This window comes from Hypanus sabinus, chromosome 11 (assembly GCF_030144855.1).
Source record: "Hypanus sabinus isolate sHypSab1 chromosome 11, sHypSab1.hap1, whole genome shotgun sequence".
Taxonomy (NCBI): domain Eukaryota; kingdom Metazoa; phylum Chordata; class Chondrichthyes; order Myliobatiformes; family Dasyatidae; genus Hypanus; species Hypanus sabinus.
The window spans coordinates 106,465,713-106,493,271 of record NC_082716.1 but is presented as its reverse complement, the minus strand read 5'-3'; the positions used below and the strand labels follow the sequence as shown (position 1 = coordinate 106,493,271).

At 48.1% G+C, this 27,559-nt stretch overlaps 1 protein-coding gene across 7 annotated transcripts in view; it reads right to left on the bottom strand.

The window, feature by feature from the left end:
- Positions 1-27,075, bottom strand: part of ccdc9 (coiled-coil domain containing 9) — a 99,527-nt gene extending 72,452 nt beyond the window's left edge. For 4 of the 7 annotated variants that reach the window (XM_059985020.1, XM_059985022.1, XM_059985023.1 and 1 more), the window contains exons 1-5: positions 26,867-27,075; positions 19,803-19,857; positions 12,548-12,658; positions 8,097-8,240; positions 3,872-4,180 (exon numbers count right to left, since the gene is read on the bottom strand). In XM_059985020.1, coding sequence (XP_059841003.1) covers positions 3,872-4,180; positions 8,097-8,240; positions 12,548-12,658; positions 19,803-19,857; positions 26,867-27,060 — 813 coding nt within the window. In that variant the 5' untranslated portion in view covers positions 27,061-27,075. Of the gene's footprint in view, positions 1-3,871; positions 4,181-8,096; positions 8,241-12,547; positions 12,659-19,802; positions 19,858-21,456; positions 21,564-22,284; positions 24,969-25,056; positions 25,628-26,866 lie in introns of those variants that run through there. The other 3 variants (XM_059985025.1, XM_059985026.1, XM_059985024.1) reach the window with 3 other exon arrangements.
- Between the last annotated feature and the right edge of the window lie 484 nt (positions 27,076-27,559).

Here is a 27,559-nt window from a genome sequence, read left to right as displayed (position 1 = left end):
GGCCAATGACTCCCATCCACTCTATAATGTACTGGTTAGGCACAGGAGTACGTTCAGCCAGAGACTCATTCCACCGAGATGCAACACTGAGCGTCATAGGAAGTCATTCCTACCTGTGGCCATCAAACTTTACAACTCCTCCCTTGGAGTGTCAGACACCCTGAGCCAATAGGCTGGTCCTGGACTTATTTCCACTTGGCATGATTAACTTATTTTTATTTAATTATTTATGGTTTTATATTGCTGTATTTCTTCACTATTCTTGGTTGGTGCGACTGTAACGAAACCCAGTTTCCCTCGGGATCAATAAAGTATGTCTGTCTGTCTGTCTGAATATAAATGGGAGTCCTTGGTGGTGGGGCTCAATGGACCCAAAGAGTTGTGTGATTTTTTTCGTTTTACACTTCTATTTGTTTCACATTTGACATTTTCTTTCTTCAGTCTCATATAACACCGGACAATGAAGATTTTGCTTCCTGAATACATTTGTGTGTATCTTACGGATTTTGGGCTGTTGAACATTAACGTCACCATGAAATTTCCCTCTCACGTAGCATGTTTTTGAAACGGCCTGTATCTGTTATTTCAAAGAGTTGGCTCAGCACTGTGCTCGAATGTTCTGTGTGCTACAACAGTTGACGGTTTGATTCTGGTGAAGGCTATCGAAACTGAAAAGTTTCATCTGTTTCTCTTCCCACAGATGTTGCTGGGATTTGAGGACTTCAATTATCAGGAAAGATTGAACAGGTTAGGGCTTTATTCCTTGGAATGTAGAAGACTGAGAGGAGATTTGAGAGAGGTGTACAAAATTATGAGCTGTTTAGGTATGGTTCATGCAAACAAGCTTTTTCCCCCGAGGTTGGGTGAGACTAGAAGTAGACATCGGGAGTTAAAGGTGAAAGGTGAAATGTTTACAGGAACCTGAGGGGAAACCTCTTCACTCAGAGGGTTGTGGGAGTGTGGGATGAGATGCCAGCGGAAGTGGTAGAAGCTGGTTCAGTTGCAACATTTAAGAGTTTGGATAGAAAGAAAGGATATGGTCCAGGACGAGGCAGAAGACCGGGACAGCATGGACAGGATGGGCCAAATGACCTATTTCTGTGCTGTAGTTCTCTATGACTCTCTGCTGCCCCCTGATGGTCACCTCTGGCAGTTTCTCTTTTTGTTTCAGATTCCCAGCAACTACAGTTCTCGTTTCACTCTTTGGTTTCTGTGGAATTCACTGCCACGGACATTTGTGGCGGCCAAGTCATTGGGTAGGTTTAAAGGGGAGGTTGAAAAGTTTTTGATTAGTCAGGGTGAGAAAGGTTATGGGGAGAGGGCAGGAGAAAGGGGGGGGGGGGGGGAAGAGGGAAAATAAATCAGCCACAACGGAATGGCGATGCAGACTCGATGGTCAAATTCTTCTCCTGTGTATTGTGGTCTGTGGTCTTATTAGTAAATCTGTTCCTGGCCACACTGACAGGCAATTGCTGCTGGGACAACTTGGCTGAATTTACCTCCCTCCACCCCCTGAATATCACAACCGAGGAGTCCAGCTGCTCTTGCAGGCGGGCAGCCGAGAGACAGCGATCAAACACGTGAGAATGCACACATTCCGGCTAAAGAGAGCTTCCTTGTAATTATTTTTAACTCCCTTTCTTTTGGTTCAGTCTTGATGGAAGCACAGCAGCAACAATGCTCCCCACTTACCTTGGTCCTCGCTCCAGGAATGAAAATATTGATTTAGATAGACACTGTATTGTTAGGGGTGTTATTATTTGGTTCCAGGATACTGCTCTTGATTTGCAGTGTTGGCATTAGTTTTTAGTTAGTTTAGTTAGCAACTTTATTGACCTGGAGTTTATTACACTGGAAACAAAGATTTACTTCCTGAATACTTCTGTCTGTATCTTAAAGATTTTGGACTGCTGATCACAAAAATCACCATGAAATTTCCCTATCATGCACCATTTTTAAAATTGCCTATATTTGTTCTTTCAATTCTTAATTCAAGTCAGAATAACCGATGCCAAGATTAAAGAAGGCATTTTTGTTGGTCCACAAATTGAACAAGTCATCAATGTCGGGCAATTCGAAGAACTTCTAGTGGGACCGGAGAAAATCGCATGGGATTCAAGGGATTTTGCTGAAAATTTTCTTGGCAATTCCAGAGCATCAAACTACATGCTTCAAGCATACAAAAACCATGAAGTGCAACATGTCACTAAAGATTCATTTTCTGCATTCCCATTTAGACTTCTTCCCTGCCAATCTTGGCACTGTCAGTGATGAGCACGGTGAAAGGTTTCACCAGGACTTTGTGGTCGTGGAGAAACGGTATCAGGGCAACTGGAATCCATCAATACTGGCTGATTATTGTTAGGGATTTAAGCCCTAAGTCTCAGACGCTGAGTACAAATGAACACAGTCAACAAAACATTTTTAGCTTAGTTGAACTATTGCAAAGGGTCAGCACTATTATGGAATTAAACGTACTATATTCATTAAGTTAATTTCTTGTCTCGCCAAACTCCTACGTGAAATGATAAACAAGAAAAAAACCTGCAGATGCTGGAAATCAAAGTAATACACAGGAAATGCTGGAGGTACTCAGCAGGCCAGGCAGCATCTATGGAAAAGAGTAACAGTTGACCTTTTGGGCCGAGACCCCCCATCAGGACTGGGAAAAAAAGTGTTGAAAAGTTAGAGAAAGGTGGTGAGGGGAGGAAGAAGTACATGGTAATAGGTAATAGGTGGAACTAGGGAAGGGGGGAAGAGAGGAGGGGTGAAGAGCTGAGAAGTCAACTGGTGAAACTCCTCCTCCTTCCCTTTCTTCCATGTTCTTCTGTCCTCTCCTATCAGATTCCCCCTTCTCCAGCCTTTTATCTCTTTCACCAATCGAACTCCCAACTCTTTACTTCACCCCTTCCTCCTCTCCTGGTTTCACCTATGACCTACTACCTTGGACTACTTCTTCCCCTCCCCCTCAACTACTTCTCTTTTTTTCTGGACCTGATGGAGGGTCTCAGCCCGAAATGTCGACTGTTCACTCCTTTCCACAGATGCTGCCTGGCCTGCCGAGTTCCTCCAGTACTTTGTGTCTCTTAGTCTGAAATTATATTTGTGTTCAGCTTCAAGCAGTCTATCATAAACAAAAACAAAAAATTCTGAGGAAGCAACACTTTGGGAAAAAATGTTCTGTCCAGTATAATCTATATACTGCACGTGGTCTGTAGCAACGTGCCATGATGCTGGTGTTGATGTACCTGTACCTCACTAACAGACAGTGCTGCCCTCCAGTATTCGCTCAGTGAAAGACAAGCCGGCAACTATGGCCGCACAAGTGCATGATGAGGAATTCCTGTGAACATGGCTCCAGGACAATTATCCCATGCACCATCAATCTACAGTAGGGGTTCCCAACCTGGAGTCCACGGATCCATCTGTTAGCGGTAGAGGTCCATGTCATAAAACATGTTGGGAATCCGTAACCGACAGCATATGACGCTCAGGGGCTTGGGCTACGTTATTCCCTTATATATATAACCGTATGCTCTACTGTAATTGTAATTGTGTGCTTTATGTGCCTTGTTCTGTGTGTAACTGTTGGTACTACGTTTTGTACCTTGGCCCCAGAGGAATTCTGTTTCATTTGGCTATATACAAGCGTATGGTTGAATGAGAAGTTTGGATAAGTACATGGATGGCAGGGGTATGGAGGGCTATGGGGCCCAGTGCAGGTGGATGGGAGTAGGCAGTTTAAATGGTTCAGCATAGACTAGATGGGCCAAAGGGCCTGTTTCTGTGCTGTACTTTCCTACGACTCTACGACAATTGAACTTGAATTTGTACTGACGCACACAACGATAAACGACGCGCCCCACCTTACCTTTACTCTTCTGTCCTGCAGTGAAACTCCAGTGGGAACTCCTCCGTCCATCCCACCCCCTCCTCGGCCTCCACGGCCCCTCCTGCCTCGACCTCTCCGCTCCCCCTCGGGGCCGGCGAAACCTCGCGAGGTCAGCTCAGGACGATCAGTCTGCAGCGTCCTGTCAGGCCGGCGGCTGGGAGAGCTGTAGTGGACGGCCTGGTCTACCGAGGCTCTGGGGCCGGGGGACGTGGGGTTCCCCGCCCAACCCCCTCGGCCGGGCGAGCCCAGACCGCTGCGAGCTCTCCTGTCGTTCGTCATCCGCTTCTCCTGTGGAGAATAAGCAGGAACATGTCAAACACAAAGTGACAAAGAACCCTCAAGGGCAGTCTCCACTGTAAGACACACACTGACACAGGAGCAAAATTACACCATTCCCATCGAGTCTGCTCCACCGTTCCATCATGGCTGATTTATTATCCCTCTCAACCCCATTCTCCTGCCTTCTCCCCGTAACCTTTGACACCCTGACTAACTAAGAACCCATCAGCATGATGAGGTCACTCTCAGGTTGGAGGAACACCACCTCATATTCAGTCTGGGTAGCCTCCAACCTGATGGCATGAACATCGAATTCTCAAACTTCCAGTAATTCCCCCCCCCCCTCCTTTTTCCATTTCCCATTCTGGCTCCCCTCTCACCCCTTCTCTTCTCCCCATCTTTCTATCACCCTGTAATGCCCCTCCTCTTACCCTTTCTCCCACTCACCTCTCCTATCAGAAACCACCTTCTTCAGCCTTTTACCTCTTCCACCTATCACCTTCCAGCTTCTTACTTCAGCCCGCCCCCCCCCCCCCCCACCTGTCTTCACTTATCATCTGCCAGCCTGTACTCCTTCCCCTCCCGCCCACCTATTCTGGCTTCCTCTCCCTTCAGTCCCAATGAAAAATCTCGTCCCGAAATGCCAATTGTTTATTCCCCTCCACAGATGCTGCCTGACCTGCTGAGTTCCTCCAGCATTTTGTGCGTGTTATTCTGGATATCTAGATTCTGCAAAATCCCTTGTGCTTAAGAGCTATCAACCTCTGCTTTAAATGTACTCAGTGACCTGGCCTCCACAGCCAGCCTCTGACTAAAGAAATTCCTCCACATCTCTGTTCTAAAAGGACCTTTCTCCTATTCTGTGCCCTCTGGTCCTGGATTTCCCTACTGTAGGGAAAACCATCCTCTCCACATCTACTCTATTGAAGCCTTTCAATATTCAACAGGTTTCTGTGGGACTACCCCCTCAATCTTCTAAACTCCAGTGAGTACAGGCCCAGAGCCATTAAATGCTCCTCATACGATAATCCTTTCATTCCCGGGATCTTTCTATAAACCTTCTCTGGACCCTCTCCAACACCAGCATATTCATTCTTAGATCAGGGGACCAAAACCACTCACAATAGTCCAAACGTATCTGTCCAATGCCTTATAAAACCCCAACATCACATCCTTGCTCCTATATTCCAGTCTCATTGAAATGAATGCTAACATTGCATTTGCCTTCCCCACTAACGATTCAAGCTGCAAATTAACCTTTGCACTCCCAAGTGCCTTTCCCCCTCCAATTTCTGAATTTGCTCCTCCTTTATTCCTTCTATCAAAGTGCATGACCGTACACATCTGTACTCTACATTCCATCTGGAAGGATGGTGTGCCCAGTATGGTGGGATCGACAGCCACAACCTGCCGGAGGAACTCAGCGAGTGGAGAGGTCTTGGTGGCGGGAAAGGAACATCAGACATTTCGTGTTGTGACCCTTCCTGTGGGCTGAAAATATAGATGGGACAGAGCACTAATTGTTCAGAGGGAGGCAGGGACTGCGGCATCCCTGGAGTGCTGGAGAACAAGGGGAGAGTTGATGGGGGGGGCAAGATCATGAGGGGTCTATGTAGATAGGATAAATACAGGGAGGCTTTTTCCCTACCGAGGTGGGGTGAGGCTCGAGCTAGAGGTCGTAGGTTAAGGGTGAAAGGTGAAATTTCAAGGGGAACCTGAGGAGAGCTTCTTCACTCAGAGGGTGGCGAGAGTGTGGAACGAGCTGTCAGAGAGAAAGTGGTTCAATTCCAACATGTAAGAGCTATTATGTGGACGGGAGGGATATGGAGTTTGTTTACTGAGATACAGCATGGACACACCCCCTTCAAGCTGCCCCTTGTAGCAATCCCCAATTTCACCCCGGCCTAGTCAGAGGACAACTTACAATGACCAATTAACCTACCAACCGGTACACCTTTGAATGGTGAGAGGAAACCGGGACATCCAGAGAAAACCCAGGCGGACGTGAGGAGAACGTACAAGCTCCTTACGGACAGCGGCACGGATTAGACCTAGGTCTCCTGCACTGTAAAGTGCCGTGCTAGCCACTACGCTACCATGTGGATCAATAGGACTAGGCAGAATAATGGGGTCAGCACAGATCAGATGGCCCGAGTGCCTGTTTCTGTGCTCTAGGGCCCTGTGACTCTACGAGCAGCTCCAGGGAAGAGCACGTCCTAAAACACCTCTTTCCAGATAAGTACAAGGGTATCGTATCACCATAAAACAGGCCATGGCCTGCTGTCCAATGAGGAGCCTTTCCATTGGACACACAGAGTGCTGGAGGAACTCGGCACGTCAGGAAGCATTTCCAATTGAGATTCTAAAAGTCCCTCTCCATTTTTACAGTCATAGCAAACTACAGCACAGAAATAGGCCATTCAGCCCATCTAGTCAGTGCTGATTCATTTAAACCGCCTACTCCCATCGACCAGAACCCACCATACCCCTCCCATCCACGTATCTATCCAAACTTCTCTTAAACGCTGATATCGAATTTGCACCCGCCACTTGCGCTGACTCTCCGAGAGGACCACAACCTTGTCATGGGGTTTGGAGGCTTGTGTGCCTCAGTGACCCGGAGAGCTCAGCTGGCTGCAGTCTGAGCCTTCCGGTTTGGCTCTTGGTAGGGTCACCCATACCAAACAGGTCAAAGGGTAGAGGCCAGACTGAGAGTGGTCCACCGGTCCTCCGGGTTTCAGCTCAGGGTAAACAACCCTGAGTGGTGAAACAAAACTGTTATGGAAACAGTAATGAAGAACCCTTCTACATCTGAGTGTGACGGTATTCCTGATTCCCCACTCTGAACTTGCACGACTGACAGTAATGAAAACAATGAAGATGGAGGACTTCCATTGCCAGTGGCACAACAGGCAATAAAGAGACTTGCGCTGGCAGCTCATTCCACACTCTCACCCCCTTCTGAGTGAAGAAGTTCCCCATCACTCATCTTTAAAGATTTAAAAAAAATTAACATTTCAAGATAGCTTAACGTCATTTCCAGTACACAAGTATAAAGGAAAAAGAAATAACCATCATTCTGGATCTGATGCAGCACAAGTAAAAACACCGCAAGATAAAGAACACAATAATTTTTTTCTTTTTAAAGATTATATAAATACAAGGAATAGCTGGAAACGAAAGAGAAGATTGGTAGTTCAGGTTGGCTGCACGTTTGTGGAGTTATCCGCTGAGACTGGAGGTCAGGTCACAAACGTTTCACCACTACTCGAGGTGACATCATCAGCACACAATTGAGTGTTGTTTCTGCTGAGTGCTCGAGTTTATACTGGTCTGACTCCTTCTTCTGATTGGTTTGCTGTCACGCTGGCTGCTGGAGCCAGCCAGGATAGCTGACTGATCTCTGCTGGCCCATATCTCTGGTTATCACTTGATACGAGCATTGGCTTCATTTCTTGTTTTGTGCTTCAGCCAGGATTTTCCTAGTTCCCCCAGATGAACTTGTCTCCTTCCTGCTCTTCCTGAGGGACGAGAGGACGACAAAACTACAAAGATCCTGACCGAAGCACAAAACAAGAAAACAAGAGAACTTTTTTTTTTAAAAAAGAAGCTTGGTTCTCAGCGGGAGATTCTATTAACAAGCATATTGGATGCATGCAATCTACAAACTGATGCGTCTGCTGGGATCGGGGCCGAGGGGTGAGCCGCGGACACCCAGCGGAGACTAGCAGCCAACAAACCAGAACAAGTCGGAACAATATAAAAATCGAGCACTTGGTAGAAACACCACTGATGACGTCACTTCGACTGGTCACGAAATGTTTGTGACACGACCTCCAGGCTCAGCGAGCAAACGCAAGGTAGCTTATAAACACAGAACCGTTGATACACAGATCTGCAACAGAGCAAGGAGACGTTTACTCACAGGGAGGGATCGACTGAGGTCACCAGCCTCCGCCGGGACTCCTTTCCCATTCTGCCTACGGTCATACTCCGCCTCATATTTCGGTCTCCGGGTGGTCACAGAGATGCCGTCTTCTTCCGCCTTCTTGCGATCTTCTTCGATTTCCTATCACAACAACGGCGGCATTGTGGTTAGTGTGACACTATGCAGCTTGGGGCATACCAGAGCCCGGAGCTCATTTCCGACATCGTTCTGTAGGGAGTCTCCATACGTCCTCCCCACATAACGTGTGGGGTTTCCCCCCCACAGACCAAAGATATACCAGGTAAGTTAACTGTCACTGTAAATTGCCCCCGATTAGGTTGGGGGTAATTGGGCTTGTGGGGTTGCTGGGGGGGGGGGGGGGGGGGCAGAAGAGCCTACTCTGCACCAAATCACTGAATAATAGAAATATAGTATGCTTGGGTGGTGGGGTGGAGATTGGTGGGCCGGGTGGAGATACATCTCTACCAAAGGAGGTGTAAGGTGCTCCTTCCTTCTGCTAGTCTGCGGGTCACCATTGGGCAAGGTGAAGCACCCTTCCCCACCCCTATCAGGATCGTGTGAAGCCATGGAGCAGGTGGTGGGTGGTCGTATGAGCAGCCGGTGCAGATCACAAGTACTGGTTACGTGACCACTGACGCCAGGCAGACGATCTCTGAAGAGGATTGATAACGGCTGAGGGTCACCCATCTTGTAAAGACACTGCCCAGAAGAAGGCAATGGTAAACCACTTCTGTAGAAAATTTTGCCAAGAAAAATCACAGTCTTGGAAAGACAGCAAATTTGCTGATGATACTAAGCTGGGTGGCAGTGTGACATGTGATGAGGATGTTAGGAGAATTCAGGGTGACTTGGATAGGCTGGGTGAGTGGGCAGATACTTGGCAGATGATGTTTAATGTGAATAAGTGTGAGGTTATCCACTTTGGGAGTAAGAACAGGAAGGCAGATTATTATCTGAGCGGTGTAGAGTTAGGTAAGGGAGAAATACAAAGAGATCGAGGAATCCTTGTTCATCAGTCACTGAAGGTGAATGAGCAAGTGCAGCAGGCAGTGAAGAAGGCTAATGGAATGTTGGCCTTTATTACAAAGGGAATTGAGTATAAGAGCAAGGAAATCCTCTTGCATTTGTACAGGGCCCTGGTGAGACCACACCTGGAGTATTGTGTACAGTTTTGGTCTCCAGGGTTAAGGAAGGACATCCTGGCTGTAGAGGAAGTGCAGCGTAGATTCACGAGGTTAATTCCTGGGATGTCTGGATTGTCTTATGCAGAGAGGTTAGAGAGACTGGGCTTGTACACGCTGGAATTAAGGAGATTGAGAGGGGATCTGATTGCAACATATAAGATTATTAAGGGGTTGGACAAGATAGAGGCAGGAAATATGTTCCAGATGCTGGGAGAGTCCAGTACCAGAAGGCATGGTTTGAGAATGAGGGGTAGGTCATTTAGGACAGAGTTAAGGAAAAACTTCTCCCAGAGAGTTGTGGGGGTCTAGAATGCACTGCCTCGGAAGGTAGTGGAGGCCAATTCTCTGGATGCTTTCAAGAAGGAGCTAGATAGATATCTTATGGATAGGGAAATCAAGGGATATGAGGACAAGGCAGGAACCGGGTATTGATAGTAGATGATCAGCCATGATCTCAAAATGGCGGTGCAGGCTCGAAGGGCTGAATGGTCTACTTCTGCACCTATTGTCTATTGACACGGCGCATAATGATGATGTCATAATGCACAATGATGACCATGATGGCATGCCATATCAGGGATTAACTCTGCCATTGACAGTCCTAAGACCGGCAGAGAAAGGCGGAGGGTTGGGCATGGGCTGGCAAAGCCATCCCATAAAAAACCCAGAGCCACAGGAATGGCAACAGAAACTGCCAAGGTCTCATGCTTGGCAGAGAAAGGATCTTTGCCAAGAAGACATATGATGGGCTACACCTGGGGGCAACATGTAAGACTGGATGAGGGCAGAAGACCCTGGGTGAGCTGCCATCGGCAACCTATGCCCCAGTAGGAATGCTGGGCTTAAGTAATATCACAGATCAACTTAATTTCCCATATGCAAGGGTTCATTTCAAAGTTTCAAAGGTCAACTTTATTGTAAAAGTATGCGTGTACAATACAACTCTGATATTTGTCTTCTCCAGATAGCCATGACGTACAAAAACTGAGAGCTGGTGAAACGCCATCACTACACCCCCCACATGAAAAGGAAAAACAAACAAACTCGCAAACCCCAAAACACCCCACCCCCTCCCTCACACTAAAAACCAAACTGATTGCCCACACCCCCCAAAAACCCCAAAGCCCCGGCCCCGTCCCTCACAACAGAAAACAGCGATGATAACGTTTACATCTCTTAGGAATTAGCTGCGGCGTGTTGGACATGCAACAAAAAACAACATTCAATAAACACAACAAACGATGAAATAAATTTTTTAAAAAGCCAAGAGGTTAAAGTACGGATACGGAATAAAATGTATGTAGATACCAGCAGGTGTTTACAATGTAAATCAGCCTGAAGAAATTCAGTTTTACATTTAAAAGCTGGGAAGAAACTGCACCCAATAGATACACCTGGAGGAAATCTGTTCGAGAGGGAACTGCGCTACCTGACAGCGACCTCCACTGTACCGCAGAGAACAAGCGGCAGATGTGAGTGAGCAACCACTGACTGGAGCCACTGCTTACTCTTGCCTGAACTGCGCCAGAATGTGTAGATCCCAGATCAACCTCTACTGCCATCAGAGGACCCAACCAACAGACAACCCCTTAGGTCCCAAGGTTGTTCTCCTAAGCCTTTGAAGATCATACTTGGCTCAGGTGACCTCACTACTAATAATAAATAGGAGCTTTTGTGAAGAAGAGCAGGCAGATTCTCATAAACACAAAAGACCTTGCAGATGCTAGAAACCCAGAGTAACACACACACAAAAATGTTGGAGGAACTCAGCAGGTCAGGCAGCATCTATCTCAAGTCAAATCACTTTTATTGTCATTTCGACCCTAACTGCTGGTACAGTACATAGTAAAAATGAGACAACGTTTTTCAGGACCATGGTGTTACATGACACAGTACAAAAACTAGACTGAACTACATAAAAAAACAACACAGAAAAAAACTAGACTACAGACCTACACAGGACTGCATAAAGTGCACAAGACAGTGCAGGCATTACGATAAATAATAAACAAGACAATAGGGCAGTAAGGTGTCAGTCCAGGCTCTGGGTATTGAGCAGTCTGATAGCTTGGGGAAGAAACTTTTACAGTCTGTTCGTGAGAGCCTGAATGCTTTGGAGCCTTTTTCCAGACGGCAGGAGGGAGAAGAGTTTGTATGAAGGGTGCGTGGGATCCTTCATAATGCTGTTTGCTTTGTGGATGCAGCGTGTAGTGTAAATGTCCGTGATGGTGGGAAGAGAGACCCCGATGATCTTCTCAGCTGACCTCACTACCCGCTGCAGGGTCTTGCGATCAGAGATGGTGCAATTTCCAAACAGGCAGCGATACAGCTGCTCAGGATGCTCTCATTACAACCCCTGTAGAATGTGATGTAGAATGGAGGGGACTGAAGAGCCAGCTTTTCAGGCCGAGACCCAAGTCGTGATAGAGGGCCTCAAACTGAAACACAGGCTCCTTACTCCTCTCCCAGATGCTGCCTGACCTGTGGAATTCCTCCAATATTCGTTACGCAGGCAGGTTTTCTCTGGGGAGTGGGTCCCACTCAAATGAAATTAAGTTAAAAGACAGGTAATTAGTATTAGTAATCAGCTTGCTGCACACAGAGGGCCTGCTACATTTTCAACACTGCACATCGGCTGCCAGATGTGCTGGGATATCCGGGAGCTTGAGCAATGCACCGTCACGCGCCGGCTCCCCTTCCCGCTGCCAGCGCACAACGGCAAGCACCACAGCTGCTTCATCACTCTGGGTGGTGTCCTGGTCCCTGGGTGAGGTGCCGAGACAGTCACAACTCAGTGCCCTCGTCCCACTCACCCATGTTGGACATTAAGATCTTCGTTCCAAGCTCTTAGTTTATTCTAGAGCACAAACATACAAATACTAAGCAAACTTAACAGAGGGCTGAGGACCAACATTAAGGGGTGTATGGATGCAAAAAAGAAGCCAAGATGGTACCCCTGAAAAATCCATCACTTTTATAGATAATGGAAATTCCATAGATAGGAATAAACTCTTTAACAGGCTACATAATTACAATAAGCGGGTAATGAGCTAATACTTAGCCAATGAAAAACGAGAAAGGTGATAAACCGTTAGTTTAGCTGCTATACCGCTTTCTGTCAGCGAGTGTGAAAAATGCACGGGTTTGTTAAAAAGTACACATCTTATAACATGTATTATTTTTAAAAAACAGTGGTTTCCTACACCGCTGATGGCTGTAAAACGGCAGCCAACTCCACCTCACCTGATGTCTCCTCATTAGGGCCTCATTCTTCTTCCTCAGAGCTTCAATCCTCCGGTCCAGCTCCGCATCCTGCTCCTCGCGGCTCTTTAGGGTGGGGTCCACAACGGCCGACTGGGGGAGGAAGGGGAAAGTATCAAGGATTGTGTGAGAGCTTGGGGCAGGGAGTTGGGACTCAGAAACATGATAGAGATATGATCAAAGTTCAAAGTAAATTCTAATATCAAAGTACATACCCTAACGCCATCACATACAACTCTGAGATTCATTTTTGTGTGGGCATACTCAATAAATCTATAGAAAAATAACCATAACAGAATCGATGAAAAACTGCCCAACTGGGGCATTCAACCAGAGTGCAGTGTGATGGAATTAAAGGTAGTTCTCTTTGCAAAAATAAAAAACACGCAGTTACACATCCCTCTAGGACAGGCATGGGCAAACTACGGCCCGCGGGCCATATGCGGCCCGTTAAGCTTTTTAATCCGGCCCGCAGATCTTGATGAAATTATATTAATAAACCTTGTTAACGTTTTCTCCCCGCAATTCTGCCGTTTTCCCAATAGATGACGCACTCTATATACATTGACCTTTGTTGAGGTGCAGCGTATTACTCCACATTTGCGCTTTACTTTGTGACCTTGTGGCGACCCATTTCCTGGCACATCCGAACCGGCTCACAATTAGCCAGCGTTCCGGCTAAGGGAGATAGCCTGCGGGGATTTGCGAGCACAGAGCTCCGCATATTGGCGCGCTCTCCCTGCTTTGTCATTCTGCGGGTCGTTGTTGAGTTTTGGCACAGGGGACAATTGAATAAGAAGGAGCAGGACAAGTAGACCTGCATCTCCTACCGTTTTTGAAATAAAGACAGTCAGGAGGAGAGTGATGATGATAATATCTTGAAGGATAACAGAATTTTCAGTGCTTTAAAATAATAACTGTTACTATTAAAAAAAAGCTGTATTTTATTCATTTAATTTTCAGTGTTTTAAAAGTCATTTCAATAAATAGCTAAATACCATGGGACTTCAAAGACATATATTTTGTTGTAATGCATTTGTTCATTTTCAATTGAAATTAAAGCACATGTTTTCTACAAATCCCATGATATTTTATTTTCTCTTATGAGGTGTATTACCAAAACACTCCGTCCATCTGCTCCTGGTCCGGCCCCCCTGTCAAATTTTAGAACCCATTGTGGCCCTCGAGTCAAAAAGTTTGCCCACCCCTGCTCTAGAAGTTCCAGGAGTCACCTGCATACCCAACTTTATCACGCACAGAAGTACAACATCCCTCATTGTTGAAAACTTAGATTAAGTCACCCCAAGGCCTAATTTGGAGTACTGTGTGCAGCTCTGGCCACCCATCTGCAGGAGAGATATCAATGAGATCGAAAAAAGCATGACAGAATAAATTATAATGATGCAGCTAAGGTGCGAGGACCCAAGTTATAGGGAAAAGGTGAACAGGTTAGGACTTTATTCCCTGGAGCACAGGAGAACGAGGGAAGATTTGAGAGAGGTATACAAAATTATGAGGGGTATAGATAGGGTAAATGCAGGCAGGTTGTTTCCACTGAGACTAGAGGTCAAAAGATGGCTCAGTCAGTTAGGTAGGTGTGGAGTTTGATTGGGATGAGGGGGGGAGTTGGATGGGTCAAATTGAGGCTTGGTAGTCTTAGGTTTAGGGTGAAACATGAAATATTTAAGGAGGAACTCCTTCACTCAGAGGATGGTGGGAGAGTGGAACAACCTGACAGCGTTAAAGGTGGATGTAGGTTCGATTTCAACATTCGAGAGACGTTTGGATAAGTACATGGATGGCAGGGGCATGGAGGCCAATGGTGCAGGTGTACTTCGATGGGACTAGGTTTGTCATGACTAGATGGGCTGAAAGGCCTGTTTCTGTGCTCTCCGAGTGTGATCATTTCACTTCCATAGTTAAAACCTCAGTGCTTGTCGCTCAACTCCCATCTTCTGACTACCTGTGCCCCCTCAACAGCTCAACCTGAAAAAGGAGCCCCATGCCCTCACAACAGCCCCTTTTGACTTTGAGGGGGTGACCGGATACAGTATTCCCGGTTTTACCCATTCCATCTCTCAAAGGACCCGTCATTTCTCCGCCAAGATTTCAACCAAGCCTCAATTTGACCCATCCAACTCCCCCCCCCCCCCATCCCAATCAAACTCCACACCTACCTAACTGACTGAGCCACCTTTGGACCTCTGGTTGATGGCTCTTTTACCCCCACCCAAACTCAACCCTTCCAATTCCACATGCAGGTTCCTCGGAGTAAGGCACCCACTCAGTGGAGCTTGGAGAAGACCATACACCGCTAGAGGGCACACAAGCAAAGTTTTGGCCATTGTGACCACCCAACTTGTAATCACTCACAGAAATCAGACCATTAGATACAAGAACAGAATTAGGCCATTCTGTCCATCGAGCCTGATCATGGCTGATTTTTCCCCTCAGGCCCATTCTCCCACTTTCTCTCCATAACCCTGAACACCCTTACCCATCAAGGACTTTCAATGTCTGCCTTAAATATACCCATCGACTTCGCCTCCACAAGAACCTGTGACAATGAATTCCAGATTCACCACCCATCTGGCTAAAAAAAAAAATCTTCCTCACCTCTGTTCTAAAAGGACACCCCTCTATTCTGAGGCTGTCCCCTCTGGTCTTAGGACCCACACATCTCCCCACTAGGAAGCATCCTCTCCACAGCCACTCTATCGAGGTCTTTCAACATTGAATAGGTTTCAACAAAGTCAACCCTCATTCTTCTGAATTCCAAAGCATACAGCCCCAGAGCCATCAACACTCTTCATATGACAAACCGTTCAATGCCAGAATCATTCTTGTGAACCTCCTTTGAACCCTCTCCAATGTCAGCACATCCTTTCTTAGATAAGGGGCCCAAAACCGCTCTCAGTACTCCAAGTGAGGCCCCACCAGTGCCTTATAAAGCCTCAACATTACATCCTTAATGCAGGACAGAGTCCAAAGTTAATGGCAGGATTCTCAGCAGTGTGCAGGAACAGAGGCACATTGGTGTACACTTCCTCAAAGCTGCCTCACAATTTGATAGGGTGTGTAACCCTCTCCGTGGGCTCGTTAGCCAACTTTGCTAACACCCATGTGACTCAGGGGCAAGAAGGCCACCTTTTATTAACAATGTACGTCTAGGGTCGCTGTGATTTGGGGTTCGACCAAACTGGAATGTTGTGATGCTCCAATTAAAGAAACCTCGATTTGAGTGAATGCTGTGAATATATTGCCCATACACAGTTACAGGTTAGCAAAAAATAACAGATCGCACCTGCATAAAATTATAGAGAAAGTATATATTTACTAATTTCAGCTTTATCAAGGGAAAGAAAAGAAATGTGACCGTTGGAGATCGTATCTTCCAAAAGCTTGGTACATCCATAACTCACGTTACTGAATTCACATCACCTATCTCTGGTAGAGCATCCTTTGTCTCGAGAAGCACTCCTTGCAATGGCATCTTCTGGTCAAATCTACGGTTGTTTCTCACGGTTTTCTCTTCATGGCACCTCCCCCCCTCCCCCCCCACCGCCAGAAGACCAAGAACTGCACCAGCATCCATCACAAATCTCTCTCCACCCAGTTCTCTCTAGAACCTTCTCCTGATCCCACCATCCTGATTGGCTGACACAACATTCCTAAGTTAAACATCATAGCCCCTTATCTTTAGCCAAAACGAAAGCATTCTACCAGCAGGATATATTGCTTTTACAGAAAACTGCTAAATGAAATTCCTCACAGCATAGCGGTAAAAATTCTTAACCAGGGCATTACAGGTGTTAAGAAGGGCTATGAGAGAGGGGATTGAGTTCAAGAGACGTGAGGTAATGTTGCAGCTCTATTCAACTCTGGCTAGGCCACACTTAGTATGCTGTGTTCAGTTCTGATTTAACTTCCCTCGCAATTCCCATTCTCCTGCCTTCTCCCCATAACCCTTGGCAACACAAATTATACACGACAATGAGGAGAAAGGAAGTGTGCAAAAACAACCCAGTCACATAAAAAAGTCCACAGCCATGCAAGAGGTGGTCCGTAGTGTTTCACTGCCGAGGCAGGTTTAGGGTAGAGTAGGCCAAGTCTACAGAGAGAGTGTATCGATTGCCTGCATTGAAACACCAATGCCTTTGAATGGAAAATCCTACAAATGGTCCTGGATTCAGGCCAGTATATCACCAGTAAAGCCCTCCCAACCGTTGAGCACATCTCCATGAAATGCTGTTGCAGGAAAGCAGCATCTATCAACAGAGATCCCCCACCACTGAGGTTATACTCTTTTCTCGCTGCTGTCAGCAGGTAGAAGGTACAGGAGCCTCAAGACTCGCCCCACCAGGTTCAAGAACAGTTACGACCCCTCAACCTTCAGGCTCTTGAACAAAAGGGGATAACTACACTCACTTGCCCCATCATTGAGATGTTCCCACAACCCTCACTTCAATCTCACTTTAAGGACTCTTTATCTGATTACTTCATGTTCTCATTATTTATTGCTAATTACTTACTCACACAGTTTGTTGTCTTCTGCACTCTGGTTGGTCTTTCATTGATCCTGCTATAGGAACTATTCAAAAGATTTGCTCAGTACGTCCACAGGAAAATGAATCTCAGGATTGGATATGGTGATATATGTATTTTGATAATAAATTTGCTTTGAAATTTAAAAAGATTTATGAGTTTCTACAATGCAATAAAACAAAGAAAAACAAAAAAAAGGTTTATACAGTGCAAAACAAACATATCAAATGTACAATTCGTAACAATTAAGAAAAAGCACCTTTGTAGAATCATATAAAGGTAGTTACCACCCCAACCTCCCACGACCCAACTCCAAGCCAACCTTGCTATATATAAAAAAGTTGATCAGAACTTTCATCACCACAGAGCTGTATTTATAAAAAGGTATATTGCCTACTACCTGAACTATAATGTTTACACAAGCTGGAAGTAAGGGATTTAAATGCAAAAGAAAAAAGGGAGGGATGCACCCTTAATCTAAACCGGAATTATGAAAATATGCAAGAAAAGGTCCCCACACCTTTTGGAACTTTGTGTCCGAATTAAGAAGTGAATAATGAATCTTCTCAAGGTCTAAGCAGGACATAATGTCTCTGAGCCGTTGAGCATGAGTGGGTGGGGCAGCATCTCGCCACCTAAGGAGGACAGCAAGTCTGGCCAACAGAGAGGCGGAAGACAATGCACGAGACTAACTCGGAGTCAGACGCACGTCAGCTTCTCCCGAGGTGCCGAAAAGAGCAATCAGAGGGTTAGGTTCCAAGCAGCAATTAAGTAGGTGAGATAAAAGTTAAAAAACATTAACGTTGAACTTGTGGAAGGTTAAATATTTGACTACCATATCAAATTGGAAGGCACTGACGAGAAATGAACTTCAATTAATGCAGAAAAAGAAAAACTTCAAACATTACATATAATACTGAGTACAGTAAGCAGACAAGGAACTTAGTGACATGGTGTCCTGACAACAACGGTTCTCTCAATCCCAACGAAACCAATGATCTGGTCACAGAGTTCGGAAAGGGAGGTGGCGCTCCCGTCTACATCGGTGGTGTTCAGAAAGGGAGGTGGTGCACGTGCTCCTGTCTACATCGGTGGTGTTCGGAAAGGGAGGTGATGCACGTGCTCCCGTCTACATCGGTGGTGTTCGGAAAGGGAGGTGGTGCTCCCGTCTACATCGGTGGTGTTCGGAAAGGGAGGTGGTGCTCCCGTCTACATCGGTGGTGTTCGGAAAGGGAGGTGGTGCACGCGCTCCTGTCTACATCGGTGGTGTTTGGAAAGGGAGGTGGTGCACGTGCTCCTGTCTACATCGGTGGTGTTCGGAAAGGGAGGTGATGCACGTGCTCCCGTCTACATCGGTGGTGTTCGGAAAGGGAGGTGATGCACGTGCTCCCGTCTACATCGGTGGTGTTCGGAAAGGGAGGTGGTGCTCCCGTCTACATCGGTGGTGTTCGGAAAGGGAGGTGGCGCTCCCGTCTACATCGGTGGTGTTCGGAAAGGGAGGTGGTGCACGTGCTCCTGTCTACATCGGTGGTGTTCGGAAAGGGAGGTGATGCACGTGCTCCCGTCTACATCGGTGGTGTTCGGAAAGGGAGGTGGTGCTCCCGTCTACATCGGTGGTGTTCGGAAAGGGAGGTGGTGCTCCCGTCTACATCGGTGGTGTTCGGAAAGGGAGGTGGTGCACGCGCTCCTGTCTACATCGGTGGTGTTTGGAAAGGGAGGTGGTGCACGTGCTCCTGTCTACATCGGTGGTGTTCGGAAAGGGAGGTGATGCACGTGCTCCCGTCTACATCGGTGGTGTTCGGAAAGGGAGGTGGTGCACGTGCTCCCGTCTACATCGGTGGTGTTCGGAAAGGGAGGTGATGCACGTGCTCCCGTCTACATCGGTGGTGTTCGGAAAGGGAGGTGGTGCACGTGCTCCCGTCTACATCGGTGGTGTTCGGAAAGGGAGGTGGTGCACGTGCTCCTGTTGAGGTTGAGAGCTTCAAGTAGCCAACATTACCCACAGCCTGTCCTGGTCCAACCACCCTGATATCAATGCAACTCAAACACCCCTGCTTCCTCAGGAGGCTAAAGAAATTTGGCAAGGCCTCATCGACCTTTACTGATTTTTTTTAATCGCTATACCATAGAAAGCATTCTGGCGAGATGCATAACAGCTTGGTACAGCAACTCCCTCCATTCTTGACCACGAGACACTGCAGAGTTATGAACGCAGCTCAGTAGCCTCCTCTCCATGGACTCTGTCGACACTTAACCAGCCTCCCATCCATGGGCTCTGTCTGTATTCCCGCTGCATCAGTAAAGCAGCCAGCATAATCAAAAATCCCAACCACCTCAGACCTTCCGCCATCAGTCAGAAGATACAAAATCCTGAAAACACGTTCCACCAGGCTCAAGGACAGCTTCTACCCCGCTGTTATCAGGATGCCGGAAGGACCTCTTGGATAAGATGGGCTCTTGGCTTCACAATCTATCTCAATACAATCTTGCATTTTATCGATTACCTACACTGCATTTTCTCTGTAGCTTTTACTTTATCCTGCACTGTTATTGCTTTACCTTGTTCTAGCTTAATGCACTCTGTAAAGGTCTGATGTGTCAACAGTATGCAAGACCAGCTCCTCACCGTGTCTTGGAAGGTGTGTTAACAACTACACCGGCGGCTTTCTACCAGGAGTTTTTGTGCACTTACCATTCTGGTCAGCTGGGCAAGATCAACCGACAGCGAGCTATCTTCTCTGTAACTCCTGCAGGAAAGGTGAAGCACAACATGGTCACATAAGCTCGGTCTGCACTGTTGAGGAAGACAGATTGCCAAGCACCGTGTGGTGTCGCTGCTCCCGGCTGAGAGAGTTATTAAAGAGTCCACCTTCCTCACCTCACCTGGAGAGCTTAGGCTGTCATCTTAACGTGTCACCGCACCCCCTCCCCACCCAACATCAACCCCCCACCCACCAATATCCTGTGGCTCTCCTGGGTCTACCCAGTCCCTGGTATAAGCGGAACAAGCGGCTAGTCCAGCTTAGATCTTCTGCATTAGCTGAGACCAGCATTCAGAACCAACGTCTGATGGGAACGCGTCTGTGTATGGGATGTCAGACGTATGGGAGATTGGTGAGGCCTAATTTGGAGTATTGTGCGCAGTTTTGGTCACCTACCTACAGGAAAGATGTAAATAAGGTTGAAAAAGTACAGAAAAATTTTACAAGGATGTTGCCAGGCCTGGAGGATCTGAGTTGTATGGACAGATAGAATAGATTGGAATTTTATTCCCTGGAACATAAGATTGAGAGGAGATTTGATAGAGGCATTCAAAATTATGAGGGCATAGGTAGGGTAAACGCAAGCAGGCTTTCTCCACTGAGGGTGGGTGACACTACAACCAGAGTTAAGGTTGAAAGGCCAAAGGGTGGCGAGGGTGCTGAACGAGCTGCCAGTACAAGTGGTGTACGCAAGTCCAATCCCAACATGCAAGCAAAGTTTGGATAGGTACATAGATAGTCGGAGTATGAGGGGGCTATGGTCCTGGTGCAGGTCGATGGGAGAAGGCAGCTTAAATTATTTTGAAATGGACTAGATGGGCCGAATGGCCTGTTTCTGCTTCTCCCCCTCTGCCATCTGATTTCTGAATGGACAATGAACCCATGAACACTACCTCACTAACTGTTTTATTTCTATTTTTGCACTACTTAACTATTTTAGAACAGAGAGGAGGAAAAATTTTAGTCAGGAGGCAAGTCTGTGGAATTCACTGCCAGATAGTTGCAGAGGTCAAGTCATTGGGTATACTTAAAGTGGAGGTTGTTCAGCTCTTGATTAGCAAGGGGTGGAGATATGTCTCCACTGAAGGAGATGCAAGGACCTCCTTCCCCCGCTGGCCTGCAGGTCACCCTTGGGCAAGGTGTAGCACCTGCCTAGACCCACGATCAGGGTTGCATGATGCCATGGGAGCAGGGGGTAGATGGTCGTACGAGCAGCTAATGGACATCACAAGATCTGGTTATCAGACCACGGACGCCAGCCCGCCAGCCAGTCAATCTGTGAAGAGCATCGATGACGGTTGGGATCATCTGTCTTGTAAAGGCGTTGCCCAGAAGAAGCCAATGGCAAACCACTTCCGTAGGAAAATTTGCCAAGAACAATCATGGTCACGGAAAGACCGCGATCGCCCACAGTCACATGACTCGGACGAGAAGGAGGGGACCTGGGAGGAGAAGTTAACCTCAGCAACGCAATCCCGTCTCAGGAGATTAGCAGCTTGGCCTGACAGAGTGCAGCAGACAGCGGAAACACTAAACCTGGCAGGATTATCCAGTCAGCAGATCCCCGGCTTGACTTACAGATACCTTCAAATAAATCGACTCAGCTCGTGTTGTGCCTGGGGATACCGAAGAGCTATTTCATTTAGCTCCTGGCCCTTCGAATCACAGCGCCCAGCTACCTCCCGACACACCTAATCATGGGAAAATTTGCAATGAGGTATTAACCAGTCTCTGGATATTGGGAGAAAACCCATGCATTCCACAGGGAGGGCATACAGACTCCTTACACAACGGCACCAGAATTAAACTCCAAATGCCAGAATGCCCTGAGCTAACCGCTACGCCACCGTGGTGTCTAGGATTCCAAGCAGGGCTGGCTTCTCGGTTCGTGGGGATTCATAGCAGAACAGAGGCCATTCAGCCCATCTGATCTCTCAGGTGGACTTGAGAGGTCCGGCAAGTGGAAACCAGTATCTGGGGCCTTGCGGACATCTCTCAGTTCATAGTCAGATGTTAGTGGGATCTTGCTGTGCTCAGGTCAGTCACTGCCTTGTAGGAGACCAAGAGACAGCAGATGCTGGAATATAAAACACAGTGCAGGCTCTTCAGCCCATGATATCGTGCCAACTTTCATCAGCCATGATGGAATCAGACTCGAGGGGTCAACTGGGCTAATCAGCTCCTATGTCTTATAGTCTTGTGGACCACTCCAAGATCGATCTAATCCCTTCCCTCCTACATTGCCCTCCATTTTTCTATCATCCACATGCCTATCAAAGAGTTTCTTAAATGCCCCGAATGTATCTGCCTTTACCACACCCCTGACAAGTTCCAAACACTCACCACTCTGTGTGGGGGGAAAAAAAATACAACTTGCCTCTGAATCCCTCCCATATAATCTCCAACAATCACCTTAAAATTACACACGTATGAGCTGTTTCCATGATGGGAAAATGTCTCTGGCCAGTCACTTGATCTTGCTCTCCTATCATCTTCTTCTTCTTGTTGCGCCCTTAACTCCCGGTGGAGTCGTCGGGGAGCCGTCATTACAAGCGTGTCTGTTCCATCTGTCACGGTGGTGTGCCAGGGCCTGGGTCGCCGCAAATGTTTTCCCTGTCCATTCTTTAGTGTTGTCCCTCCATCTTTTCCTCTGTCTGCCTCTCCTTCTTTTCCCCTCCACAGTTCCTTGTAGAACGGTCTTTGCAAGGCCACTGGATCTTGCTACGTGGCCGTACCATCTCAGCTTCCTTTTCTTCACCGTTGTGAGAAGGTCTTCACGAGGGCCAATGTGGTGCTGGATGGTCTTGCGGACCTGCTCGTTTGTGATGTGGTCCAAGTATGAGATGTCCAAGACGTTGCGATAGCATCTCATCTCCAGTGCCTGTACCTTCCTCTGCAGCTCTGCTGTGAGGGTCCACGTCTCACATGAGTACAGGAAGATGGAGAATACCAATGCATGCAGGAGTCTGATCATAGTGATGTTGCTGTCCCTCCATATTGTCTTGAGTTTGGATAGTGCAGTCATTGTCTGTGCAGTTCTTGCCCGGACTTCTTGTCTTGTCACCGCTGAACCGTGTCTACACCCACCTGGACAAGCCGGCGAGCTCTGTGAGGGTCATGTTTTTTGACTTCTCCAGTGCATTCAACACCATCCGCCCTGCTCTGCTGGGGGAGAAGCTGACAGTGATGCAGGTAGATGCTTCCCTGGTGTCATGGATTATTGATTACCTGACTGGCAGACCACAGTACATGCACTTGTAACACTGTGTGTCAGACAGAGTGGTCAGCAGCTCTGGGGCTCCACAGGGGACTGTCCTGTCTCCCTTTCTCTTCACCATCTACACCTCGGACTTCAGTTACAACACAGAGTCTTGCCATCTTCAGAAGTTTTCTGATGACTCTGCCATAGTTGGATGCATCAGCAGGGGAGATGAGGCTGAGTACAGGGCTACGGTGGGAAACTTTGTCATGTGGTGTGAGCAGAATCATCTGCAGCTTAATGTGAAAAAGAGAAGGAGCTGGTGGTGGACCTGAGGAGGGCCAAGGCACCAGTGACCCCTGTTTCCATCCAAAAGGTCAGTGTGGACATGGCGGAGGATTACAAATACCTGGGGATACGAATGGACAATAAACTGGACTGGTCAAAGAACACTGAGGCTGTCTACAAGAAGGGTCAGAACCGTCTCTATTTCCTGAGGAGACGGAGGTCCTTTAACATCTGCCGGACGATGCTGAGGATGTTCTACGAATCTGTGGTGGCCAGTGCTGTCATGTTTGCTGTTGTTTGCTGGGGCAGCAGGCTGAGGGTAGCAGACACCAACAGAATCAACAAACTCATTCGTAAGGCCAGTGATGTTGTGGGGATGGAACTGGACTCTGACGGTGGTGTCTGAAAAGAGGATGCTGTCCAAGTTGGATGCCATCTTGGACAATGACTCCCATCCACTCCATAATGTACTGGTTAGGCACAGGAGTACATTCAGCCAGAGACTCATTCCACCGAGATGTAACACTGAGCGTCATAGGAAGTCATTCCTACCTGTGGCCATCAAACTTTACGACTCCTCCCTCGGAATGTCAGACACCCTGAGCCAATAGGCTGGTCCTGGACTTATTTCCACTTGGCACGACTAACTTATTTTTATTTAATTATTTACGGTTTTATATTGCTGTATTTCTTCACTATTCTTGGTTGGTGCAGCTGTAACGAAACCCAATTTCCCTCCGGATCAATAAAGTGTCTCTGTCTGTCTGTCATCTTGATCCTTCATCACTGATGATTGCCCCGAGGTATTTGAACTGCTGCACTGTCTCAAGTTTCTGACCACGGACTGAGATGGCACTGCTGGCATTTGCCACCAGCTTGGCTTTCCCGGCACTTATCTCCATTCCAAGCTTGGTGGAGGCTCTGTCAAGCTGGGTGGCCAGTTCGTCCTCTTTTCCTGCAAGTCCATCAACGTCTTCAGCAAATCTTAGGTCTGTGATGTTTCTCCCTCCGATGCTGACTGTGCCCACATGATCTTCAAGGGCATCACTCAGGATCTGTTCCAGGAAGACGTCGAAGAGAGTGGGGGAGAGGAGGCAGCCCTGACAGACTCCTACAGAGGTATGGAACCACTCCCTGATGGTGCCTTGAGCATTCACTATACGATTACCGATAATCTTGTACACCTCTATTAAATCAATTCTCATCCTCCTTCACTCCAAAGAGACGAGCCCTTGTTCAATCAGCCTATCCTCATAAGATACACTCACTAATCCAAACACTATTCCTCTGCACCCTCTCCAAAGCTTCCACATCCTTCCTATAATGAAGTGACCAGAACACAATATTGTAAGTGTGGTCTAACCAGTGTTTTATATGGTCGCAACATTACCTCGTGGCTCCTGAACTTAATGAAGGACAACACACCGTACACAGTTGTAGGAAAACATCTGTCGGCCTGATGGCCCACAATATTGACTATTTCTTTCCTCCCAATGACTGCGTGTTTCTGCAGGTTCCAGGATCTGTAGTATCTTGCCTCTCCCTTGCAGGAAACTATTTCTTACTTCTCTCTCTCTTCTCCCTTGTAGTTTCCTTGTAACCCTTCTCAGCACTTCTCTTCACCCCCCCCCCCCCTTCTTCTGCAAGGAGAAGAACTTCTCCCCAGTTCCTGACTGGATTTACTTGTGACTGCCTACCACCTGTGTTTGTCTGCGTTCTGTTCAGGGTGGCAGTGCCGGGAACACGTCCTTAAACGCCCATTCCCTCGGGAACTCGGTTTTCCAGGTGCTCCGTTTTCCACCCACGTTCAAAAGGTGTCCAGCGAGGTGCGGGCACGCTGCGCTGGTAACGGAATCGGGGTGACACTTGAGCAGTGTCCCAGCTCCTCGGACTGTGTGGGCCGTTGACGCAAGTGACGTACTTCATTGTACGTCTCCAAGAGCGTGCAACAAACAAAGCTCATCTTGGTCAGTGAATCCAGAGATGCCACTCAAAGTCCAAGCTGCTGTGAGAGGTGGAAATGGGCAAGGACACCTATCCTGGTGAAGCCATATCGGCCGATACCCTGCACAGTGCATTACAGAAACATTGGTGAATTCCAACCATACCGTCGACTTTGGACGATGGAGACGGGAGATCATAAGCCCGTGGGAGCTAAGGACCCCAAGCAATTTAACATCAAAATGCACTCAAACACCTAACTCTCCCCCAAACCCACAAGCACCAATTACACACACACACACACACTCCAGCTTCCAAGGTCTCCTACCCACCTCCCTCCACAGCAAACACCCCCTACAACAACTCAACCTGCATACTGCCCCCCCCCCCACCCCACGATCCTCAGTGCCTGGATTCTAAGTGTGTGTCGCTGAGCCCAAAGTGAACCTAAGGACAAGAGTTCTCCAGGGTCTGGGAAGACCACGCATCGGGGGCCAGGCTCCGACCCCAGGGCATCAAACAAGAAAGGTGGGAGAACTCAGCAAATCGGGCGGCATCTGCGGAGAAGGGGAAACATTTCAAGGCGAGACCCTTCTTCAGCAGCGGAAAGGGGGAGGAAGTCAGGGCGAGGGGGTGGTGGGGGGGGGGGGGAAGACAAGTGAGTAGTACAAGGTGGTAGGTGATAGGTGAAACCAGGGGACTGGGAGGGAGTGAAGTAAAATCTGGGGAGTTGATTAGTGAAAGAGATAAAGAGCTGGAGAAGGGGGAATGTGACAGGAGAGGACCGAAGACCATGGAAGATGGGGAAGGGGGAGGAGGAGACGGAGAGAGGGGGAACAGGCAAAAGAGGGGGGAGGCATGAGCGGGTGAAAGTTGGAGGGGAGATCAAGGTATCTCGGCCTGAAATGTCACTTCCCCTCCCAGACGCTGCTCGACCTGCTGAGTTCTTGCAGCAGACTGTGAAACTCCAGACTCCAAGCTTCGCCTCACCCAGTTCCCCTTCCTACACACCCGCGGAGCACAGGGAGTAGAACCGGGTTAAAGCCGAGGCTTTAAGCGGGTCCCGGGTGGGAGTTATCGGAGGCGGGGGCACTTTAGAGTCTCGCCTTACCCCGGGCCCCGGCCCTCTCCGGTCGGCAGCGCCGGCTCCCCCCGCCCCGCCAATGCCTCCCTCGGTGCCCGGGGTCTGCCCCCCGCCACCCTGCGGGATCCCGCTCCGCACACGCTGACTTCCTGCTCGGGAAAGCCCTCCCCGAGCTGCTGCTGCTGCTGCCCCCCGCCCCGGCAATGCCTCCCTCGGTGCCCGGGGTCTGCCCCCCGCCACCCTGCGGGATCCCGCTCCGCACACGCTGACTTCCTGCTCGGGAAAGCCCTCCCCGAGCTGCTGCTGCTGCTGCCCCCCGCCCCGGCAATGCCTCCCTCGGTGCCCGGGGTCTGCCCCCCGCCACCCTGCGGGATCCCGCTCCGCACACGCTGACTTCCTGCTCGGGAAAGCCCTCCCCGAGCTGCTGCTGCTGCTGCCCCCCGCCCCGGCCCCTCCGAGGGGGGGACGCCGGCCCGACTCACCCGGGCCGCGACGCCCGACCGCCGGCCCATTTACCCTCGGCGCGGCCGACAGCAACGTTGCATTCGGCAAGGTTAGCAGGGCGGATTAAAGGGGAAACACCCTTAAAGGCAATGCGCCGGGAACGAATTTGTGTCTGCGCAGAAAATAATGACGGGGAGAGCACCGTTTTTGTGCAAAACTTCCGCTGGGCCATACTTGGTTATAATGCGTATGACCCCGTTACAGAAAAGGTTCATGATCCGAATCCGATTTATTATCACTGACAGTATCACCGTGAAATTTATTGTTTTTGCGGAAGCAGTACCGTGCAATGCGTGAAATACCGGAATCACCGGCGGGTATCGTGGCATTTGCTAACTTTACGGCAGCAGTACAATGCAATCCATAATAACAGAGGGGGAAAAAACTGTTAATTACAGTAAGTATATATTAAATATAATATAAAATAAATTAAATAAGTAGTGCAAAGAATAGAAATTTTAAAAAAAGGTGATGAGATAGTGTTCATGGGTTTGAAGTCCATTCAGAAATCGGATGGCAGAGGGGAAGAAGCTGTTCCTGAATCACTGAGTGTGTGTCTTCAGTCTCCTGTCCCTCCTCCCTGATGGCAGAGGGGAAGAAGCTGTTCCTGAATCACTGAGTGTGTATCTTCAGGCTCCTGTACCTCCTCCCTGATTGCAGAGGGGAAGAAG